Raw genomic sequence first — 9,432 nt, 5'->3', positions numbered from 1 at the left:
CCCCAGCCCCACCCCCCGCCAACTCCATCCACAAACACACAATCTCATGGAGCGGGAAGCTCGGGGTGAAGTGGCGCCAACGTTTTAAACGGAGCCCCTTTTAAGACATTAAACAGTGGCTGAAAATGAAGACACTCAATCATGAAAACCTCCCCCCCCCCCCCCCCCCCACCCAGGCTACTAAAACTACATGTGGCTGGGTACCCAGTGGAACCTAAATTGCCATTCTATGGGACTGCTGCGTGTAACACTCTCCACTCCAAAGCCCCGATGGAAAAGGGAAGGAGCCCTTTTATAGTCATCCCTCCAGTGGGGCTCTCCACCGTTGGAATGTAGGGCACGTCCAAGCGGCTGACGAGGTGAAGAAGTGAAGGCTGTGCAGCAACAGCCCAGAATTGAAGGAAATGAGTTGAAACCCTGACATTCTCCAGTGGAGTTAGGCGGTGCTTGCTGGTAAGAGACTGCCGGGATAGTGGAGGACCGCAATTTGCCTCCCAAAGCCGTGGAAAGACTGGGCTGTGATCCAGGTGTACATCTGTGTGTGTGTTAACTGGGTTCGCTCACTCACTTTCTCTCTGGGCAGAAATGAGCAGAGCTGCGCTCCTGTCTCTGATCCTTGCCTTACTTATCGGAACCTCCAGCCAAGATGAAAAAGGGCAAGAACTGAAAGTGGAAGTCTTGGTGAGCAGATTTCTTTTAAAGCCCATCTGCTGTGGAAACGTTTACTTTCAGTATAGCATTTGAAATTTGACAACTGGTAAAGAAGCAGAACGCCTGCCTGTATTTCTTCTGATCTCCAAATGTTTTTCTTTTTCTAAAAAAAAAGCTGAAACCCGAAGGCTGTCCTGAGCTGTCGGCATTTGGAGACACTCTTCACATCCACTACACTGTAAGAAAATACCGCACGTTTCCTTTCAAACAAATACTCGCGTAAGCGAAAATGTTTTTGATACTTTTTGATATTTGACATAAGAAACCTGAGAAGCTTTGCATATCTGGAGGCCATTGGCTGATGGGGTGGGGGTTTTGATTATAATAACACGTCAGCAAGAATATTCCTTAATCCGTTTAAAATATCCCCTTTCCCACCGGTAAAGTACAGGCAAAGAAGTGGAAAAGTATTACTTATAAAATGTTATCGCAAGGTTTTATTCCATTTGGAAACTAACGGTCACTCAGTTAGGTTTAGAGCATATTTGTAAGAAAAGTTTATAATCCAGTGATTAGAAACTCAGAGCAAGTGACAAATGGACACGTCATTCCTAACATGTAGCGTCCATATCGCTTCTAGCTCTGCATCTTAAATGGATTAAGTTGTAGCCAGCACTGAGTGCAATATTCCATCCACGTTTAGTGGAAGCTGGTTCATATTTAGGTTTGGGAAAGTCGTGAGTTCCACTTTCTTTTTGCCCCTCGGTTAAGATGTTGCGTTTTCAGCCCCTTTATTATTTCTATCCGGCATTACAGGAATGACCCGGGTTCAGAAAACTCGCCAGTTCTGAGGAAGGGACGCTGGACCCGAAACGTTAACTCTGATTTTTCTCCTCAAATGCACCCAGACCTGCTGAGCTTTTCCAGCAATTTCTGTTTTTGTTCGCCAAATGGATACTGGGTCCTATGCTTTTCGTCATTTATATAAACAATTTGGACATGAATAAAGGAGGTATGCAGATGACACCGAAATAGGTGGTGTAGTGGACAGGGAAGAAGATTATCTCAAGAGTACAGTGGGACCATGATCAGATGGGCCGAGGAGTGGCAGACGGAGTTTAAAATAGAAAATCCTTTATTATCACATGTACTCCAGTGCAAGGAGTACAGTGAAAATTTAGATAAATATGAGATGTTGCATTTATGTAAGGCAAATCAGGGCAGGACCTTTACAGTTAATGGTAGGACCTTGGGGAGTGTTGCTGAACAAAGAGACCTCGGAGTGCAGGTGCACATTTTCTTGAAAGTAGAGTTGAGGTAGACAGGGGTGAAGAAGACATTTGGTACACTTACCTTTATTGGTCAGTGCATTGAGTAAAGGAGTTGGAGCACCATATTGTGGGTGTACAGGACATTGGTGAGGCCAGTTTCAGAAAGCAGTTTCTGGCCTCCCTGCTTTAGGAAAGATAGAGTCATAGTCATAGAGATGTACAACATGGAAACAGACCCTTCGGTCCAACCCATCCATGCTGACCAGATATCCCAACCCAATCTAGTCCCACTTGCCAGCACCTGGCCCATATCCCTCCAAACCCTTCCTATTCATATACCCATCCAAATGAATCTTAAATGTTGCAATTGTACCAGCCTCCACCACTTCCTCTGGCAGCTCATTCCATACACATACCACCCTCTGCGTGAAAAAGTTGCCCCTTAGGTCTCTTTTATAGCTTTTCCCTCTCACCCTATGTTGTGAAAATTGAAAGGGTTCAGAAAAGATTTACAAGAATGTTGCCAGGATTGCATAGTTTGAGCTATGGGGAGAGGCTGAATAGGCTGGGGCTGTTTTCCCTGGAGCATCAGAGGCTGAGGGGTGACCTTTTAGAGGATTATAAAGTCATGAGGGGCATGGATAAGGTGAATAAGTAAGATCTTTTTCCCAGGGTAGGGGAGTCCAAAACTAGGGAGCACAGGTTTAAAGTGAAAAAGGAAAGATTTAGAAGGCACCTAAGGGGTAACTTTTCATGTAGAGGGTGGTGCATGTATGGAATGAGCCGTCAGAGGACATTTAAAAGTCATCTGGATGGGTACATGAATAGAAAGGGTTTAGAGGGACATGGACCAAATGCTGGCAAATGGGACTAGATTGATTTAGGATATCTGGTTGGCATCAATGAGTTGAACCAAAGAGTCTGTTTCCTTGTATTGTATAACTGACTGTATGGAGCAATAGACCAGACGAGACAGCTCAGAAATAAGTATGTGGGCAGCTTCATTTAATTACAGACAAGTGCAAAGCATTGCATGAAGGATGGGAAAATGAGTGATGTGTGTCCTCAGAAAATTGGTCAAAATAGCAAAGCTTCAATTTTGAGTCCGAGGAACTTTGGATTCGATGCTCAAAGTGCTGAACCACTGCAGAGTTCTTGTTGTTTTCCTGCATTTTGGAAAGGATCAGGGCAGTACTTATACACTTAAGGGTAAGGTTCTGGGGAGTTTTGCTGAACAAAGAGACCTTGGAGTGCAGGTTCATAGTTCCTTGAAAGTGGAGTCGCAGGTAGATAGGATAATGAAGAAGGCATTTGGTATGCTTTCTTTTATTGGTCAGAGTATTGAGTACAGGAATTGGGAGGTCATGTTATGGCTGTATCTGACATTGGTTAGGCCACTGTTGGAATATTGTGTGCAATTCTGGTTGCCCTCCTATAGGAAGGTTGTGAAACTTGAAATGATTTAGAAAAGATTTACAAGGATGTTGCCAGGGTGGAGGATTTGAGCTATTGGGAGAGACTAGGGCTATTTTCCTTGGAGTGTTGGAGGCTGAGGGATGACCTTAGAGGTTTATAAAATCATGAGGGGCATGGATAGAATGAATAGCCAAGGTCTATTCTCCGGGGTGGGGGAGTCCAGAACTAGAGGGCATAAGTTTAAGGTGAGAGGGGAAGGATTAAAAAGGGGATCTAAGAGGTGACTTTTTCACACAGAGGGTGGTGCATGTATGGAACAAGCTGCCAGAGGAAGTGGTAGAGGCTGGTACGATTACAACATTTAAAAGGGATCTGAATGGTATATGAATAGGAAAGGCTTAGAGGGATACGTGCCAAATGCTGGCACATGGTCTAGATTAATTCAGGATATCTGGTCAGCATAGATGAGTTAGACCAAAGGGTCTTTTTCCGTGCTGTAGTCGGGTCTTCTTCCGTCTATGACTCTGTGGGTCTCACTGGCAGGGCTAACATTTGTTACTTGTCCCTACATTCCCATGAGAAGGTTGTGATGAACTGCCTTCTTGACTGGTGCCCACAATGCTGTTCGGGAGGGAGTTTCAGGATTTTGACCCATTGGCACTAAAGGAATTGCAATATTTTTCCAAGTCAGGGTGGTGAATAGCTTGGAGAGAATGTATCTGCCCTGATTGTTTCTAAATTGAAGTGGTCATGGGTTTACAATCCAATGAGCCTGGGTGAGTTACTGTAGTGAATCTTGTAGATGGTACACACTGCTGTCACCAGGGTTGAAGGGTAGTAATCAAAAGCATTTTAAACTGTATTTAAATAATGCCCACACTTAAAAGCCTTTCATTAGTTATAAAATGCTTCGGGACATCCTGAGGCTGTGAACAGGCAGAAGCTAATCTTAAATGCTCTCCTGAACCTGGAATTCCTGCACATAATAACCTCAGTTGAACCACACCTGACTGCTGATGTAAATCACATGCCTGTGAAATGGCATTGAGAATTGTTGACAGTATGTGGGTCACAAGAAAAGGGCACAGAATTTGCATATATGTCAGTCATTTTCTTATCTGTTCATCTTTTTTTCTGGATATTTATTATCACTCTAAATATCATCCATCATTTCCACTATTATTAACCATGGTACAAATTCCATGGTAAACCCTGGTAATATTCTAGATATGGTGAGTATGACTTATTGGGAATACTGCTATTGGTTTCAATTGGGTTATTGTGAGTTAACTTGAGGTTATTCGTGATGTTGGAGATTTTTTTGCATTGGGTTATTTCAAATATTGGGAGGATACCCAATGTGATAGCGAGAGATAACTGTGGGATATTGTTGGACACTAGAGATTACTACTTATAATTATGTTGAATAGTGGATCTAACTCTGTGCATTGTTATGGCTGTAAGAGAATTGATGCACTGTCTTCCCCTACTCTGTTTCTCAGGGGAAGCTGGAAGATGGAACCTTGTTTGATAATTCTTTAATCCGGGATCCTCTGGTGGTTGAGCTTGGCAAAAAGCAGGTTATTCCAGGTAAAATGTGACAATCTGCTGCTGCAATGAGACTGTGCTGAAGAAATGCATCCTACATACTATTACAAAGATTGACCCAAGAATAAGTCAATTGCTTGCCCTCATTTGGTACTATAAATGTTGACTCTCGCTAAAGTCTCACTTGACTCTCACTTGACTCTCGCTTCAATCCATACACAAAAACCTTCACTGAGATCAAGAACCACATTTTGATTTCAGGTATTTCAATGTTACTGTTCCAATTCTGAAACTATAAGTGCAAATGTGTTTGAAGAGAATTTAAATCTGACTTTATTTCTATTGATAGGTTTGGAACAGGGTCTCCTTGATATGTGTGTTGGGTAAGTCAATGTGATTTGTAATGTTAATTTATTATTACAGTTTGAGGCAAGTGTAGGAATATTGCAATATGAATTAATTGGTTTTAAATTCAGAGATGTTAGTAATATTGTGTCTGTCTGGTTGAGTTTTGTTCACCCCTGCTGTCCTCTCAAGTGCTTTTGCTGGGCTATGGTCCCATTGGTACCACCAACCCTCCAGTTGTTCACTTAAGTACCCTTTCTTTATGCAATCCTAAATACTTAGTGTCTGTTTATCTTCGAGCTGTGCATCTGAATGATTACAATCAAGCTTAATTCCTAATCTGAAGCCGTTGACTCCCTGGTGGAGTTCAATTTCACTGGAATTAGCTTTTCTCCAGTGTCTCATCCAAGAGTCTATTCTTTGTGTTGAATCTCGACAGTGAGAAACAGCAGGCATGCTAGCTGAGCTCCATCCACATCCTGCATTTCTGATTGCATTTTTGAAGAGTAAATAAGAGAAAGGAACCATGGCAAGTTTTTCCCTTTACACCTCCAGCATGCTGTGAGTGGCAGACAGCACGGAGCAGGAATTGAACCAGGGACCTTTGCATATTGATTAATGATAAGCTGCTTTATAAACTGAACCACAGTGTTCTAACTGTTTATAAGAAGAGTCTATTAATCTCAGATCCATTAGTAATCTATATACTGTGAATCACAGTAACTAACTCAGTCTGACATATAACATGACCTTTGGTTTTGGACACCAAAATCTATGTTGAGGACTATAGTCAGCATGTAAATTGATCCCCCTCCCATTTTTCAGCTAATAAATGTATATTTAGGACAGAAGTCAGTAGGAGTTGAAATCCATTTCTCAGCTCAAAGTTTCTTTCAAGTTGTACGCATCTTACATGCCAGCACATGGAATCAAGCAGGCAATAGGGGTTGAGTTGCCAGAAGACACACCCATGCAGAGCAAGACCATGCATGGCTGACAAACAAACATTTTTTCATCTTTCAAAAGGGTGGCTACCTACTCAGCATATAAATTAATCCCCTGTTTTGGAAGCATTTTGTATGAACCTTCAAAGGTTGACTCTGACGCCATGATCTACATACTAGCTGTGGCATGATTTGAAGATCATTTTTCCCCCCTCTGTCTTTGGAAAGTGATGAGGAGTCTTTTTCTTTACAGAGAGAAGAGGAAGTTAACAATTCCATCTAACCTTGCGTATGGGAAACGAGGCTTTCCACCCTCCATTCCAGGCATGTATCTGGTTCCACCTCCTGGCTACACACGTTAAGTTCTGATTTAAGAAGCATTTTATTTAAATAGCAGTACTTCAGGACTCTAGAGCAATCCTAATCAATAATTTTATATTGACGTAGTGCCTTTGACATAAATGATTACCAATTATAGGCAGTTCTTTTATAACACAATGGTTGCATTCTTGTACAACCCCGTATTATAGAAAAATTGCACCTCAGAAACAGCGTTTAAAGTGTTGGCGATGTAATCACATTACAACCAATGCACATTTTAAAAGTCCGCACTTTAGAAACTGTCCCCCCAATTCGTCAATCGCGTTACAGTGAATTCACTTTGACGAAACGCATGCTATAGCAGAACAACATGTATCTTTGGAATAAATACTGCTCCTGCTATTTCACGTTTTTCATAATTATGTCATCAGTATATCTTTAACTCAAGAAAACTGAATATTGTTTTCAACTACTTTGAGAAACCATTGCTGAAAAGACTAAATGGTTGGATGACAGTAAAGAGTTGAGAAAAGTTAAATGTTGGATAGGATAAAGGAAGAACATGTAATTAGAGTCATAGAGATGTACAGCATGGAAACAGACCCTTCAGTCCAACCCGTCTAAGCCGACCAGATATCCCAACCTAATCTAGTCCCATTTGCCAGTACTTGGCCTATATCCCTCCAAACCCTTCCTATTCATATACCTATCCAGATGCCTTTTAAATGTTGCAATTGTACCAGCCTCCACCACTTCCTCTGGCAGCTCATTCCATACACGTACCACCCTCTGCGTGAAAAAGTTGCCCCTTAGTTCTCTTTTATATCTTTCCCCTCTCTTAAACCTATGCCCTCTAGTTCTGGACTCCCCCACCCCAGGGAAAACTTGTCTATTTATCCTATCCATGCCCCTTATGATTTGAAAAACCTCTACCTGGTCACCCCTTAGCGTTTGACGCTCCAGGGAAAACAGCCCCAGCCTATTCAGCCTCTCCCTATAGCTCCAACCCTGGCAACATCCTTGTAAACCTTTTCTGAACCCTTTCAAGTTTCACAACATTCTTCAGATAGGAAGACCAGAATTGCACGCATTATTCCAAAAGTGGCCTAACCAATGTCCTCTACAGCCGCAATATGACCTCCCAACTCCTATACTCCACACTCTGACCAATAAAGCATACCAAATGCCTTCTTCACTATCCTATCTGCTTTCAAGGAGCTATGAACCTGCACTTCAAGGTCTCTTTGTTCAGCAACACTCCCTAGGACCTTACCATTAAGTGTATAAGTCCTGCTAAGATTTGCTTTCCCAAAATGCAGCACCTCGCATTTATCTAAATTAAACTCCATCTGCCACTCCTCGGCCCATTGGCCCATCTGATCAAGATTCCACTGTAGTCTGAGGTAACCTTCTTTACTGTCCACTACACCTCCAATTAAATGCTAATAAGGCAAGGTTTTAAAAACCTGCAGGCTGAGAGGTAAAGTGTTCCTGGAAAGGGTAGGAGAATATAATAGTTTTGCTTTCAATATAGTGAGGGTCTGGGAAGAAAAAACAATGGTATAGAATGCCATATTTTGCAACATAGCAGAAGTGTTCCTCGAAGCAAACAGAACTATAGGACAGAAGCAATTGAGAGAGACCTTGGAAACTACATTTCAGACTGAGAACATCTAGAAAACTGCAAGATATTTCTGGTGCCCTGCCCAAGATTATGGGATAGGTGCTGGAAGAACCTCCCAGGGACAGGTCAGGCTTATGCCTTAAAAGGTTAAACATTGCTGACAGGGCAAGTAGTGTTTGGCTCAAAAGAGAGCTAAGTTTCTCAGAGACCATGGAAATGTCAGAGTTCTACTTGAGCTTAAAGGAAGATCGGTTGAATACAACAACCCAAAGTCAAAATAATTAATGGAACAGCACACATTTCACTCTCATTGGGTTTATGACAGTGGAATTACTTTGTATTCCTCTTCCGAAGTCGACTGGTATTTTATTGCTAAGTGCTGCAATGTCCTCAATGTAACTGGACATTGAGTTTTGAACGTTACTTTTTTGTATTTCAGGAGATTCTGTATTGTTGTTTGAGACAGAGTTGATTAGTTTGGTGAAGTCAACATACTGGAAGAAAATGATGGACAATGTAATTCCAATCGCCTGCGTGCTGCTGGTCCCTGGACTTTTGTGTCTAATAGGCTATTATCTCTATCTAAAAGCAAATGCGCCACAAATCTCCAAAAGGAAACTTAAAGAGGAGAAAAAGAGCAAAGCAAAAAATAAATAAGTTTTCTGCAAAATTGTTCAAGTGTGTATGGTTTTATGTTTTAAACTGGGAAGAGTTGGTTCGATATCATATGCATCATGAGAGTTTGTTCTAGTTCGACCAATGGCACCTGTGAATAATCTCTTGGTTACAGATAGTTGATCATTACTGTCTTCAAGTTATTCTGCATAGGTTCAGCTTTAGGTCAAACTCACTTAGTTGCTGTAATTGATTGTTACATGTTCGGCCAAGAAGGCAAGGGTTAAAGCAAAGCAATATTAGCATTAGGCGGAGGTGATAATCAGCATTATAGTACTTCTACCATTATTGAAGATGTTTTCCTCACTCACATGCTGGTCCTGCCGATGTAACAATTACATAAGATTATCATTAGTAAAAATGCCTTATAAACAATCTACTGTTAATTTTGGGGGGGGAAAGAAAGTTGCAGCGGTCAAGTGTGAAGATACATGTTGATCACTTTTCAGATATAACTAAAATTGAGCTGAGGAGAAATTGTTCAAGAACTGTGGAGTATGAAGATTGCATGACCCGAATGCTATTTTAGTCTGCAGCAATGCATAATTCAAGACTGCGCAGAAATGCAAAAGTGCGTTAGATTCTAAACATGGGCAGGTGATGTTCTCGTACAACACTTATCAAATTTCCCTGTTAT

At 41.6% G+C, this 9,432-nt stretch overlaps 1 protein-coding gene across 4 annotated transcripts; it reads left to right on the top strand.

Moving 5' to 3' along the window:
• Positions 1-387: 387 nt before the first annotated feature.
• Positions 388-8,792, top strand: fkbp11 (FKBP prolyl isomerase 11). 4 transcript variants are annotated; one of them, XM_043681838.2, is made up of 6 exons: positions 388-681; positions 827-889; positions 4,841-4,928; positions 5,236-5,269; positions 6,429-6,499; positions 8,560-8,792. In XM_043681838.2, the coding sequence occupies exons 1-6, from the start codon at positions 586-588 to the stop codon at positions 8,775-8,777; spliced, it is 570 nt and encodes a 189-aa protein (XP_043537773.1). In that variant the 5' UTR covers positions 388-585; the 3' UTR covers positions 8,778-8,792. The 4 variants fall into 4 exon arrangements, with proteins under 4 accessions (XP_043537773.1, XP_087841587.1, XP_043537774.1 ...); XM_087985461.1 differs by lacking the exon at positions 388-681 and having other exon boundaries at positions 827-930; XM_043681839.2 differs by lacking the exon at positions 388-681 and having other exon boundaries at positions 827-930; positions 4,841-5,147.
• Positions 8,793-9,432: the final 640 nt, after the last annotated feature.

The sequence above is a fragment of the Chiloscyllium plagiosum genome, unplaced genomic scaffold (genome assembly GCF_037043375.1).
Source record: "Chiloscyllium plagiosum isolate Xiang-an unplaced genomic scaffold, Cpla_swu_hap1 HiC_scaffold_53X, whole genome shotgun sequence".
Lineage (NCBI taxonomy): Eukaryota > Metazoa > Chordata > Chondrichthyes > Orectolobiformes > Hemiscylliidae > Chiloscyllium > Chiloscyllium plagiosum.
Note: the sequence above shows the minus strand (reverse complement) of the source record. Positions and strands in the feature narration are given on the sequence as shown.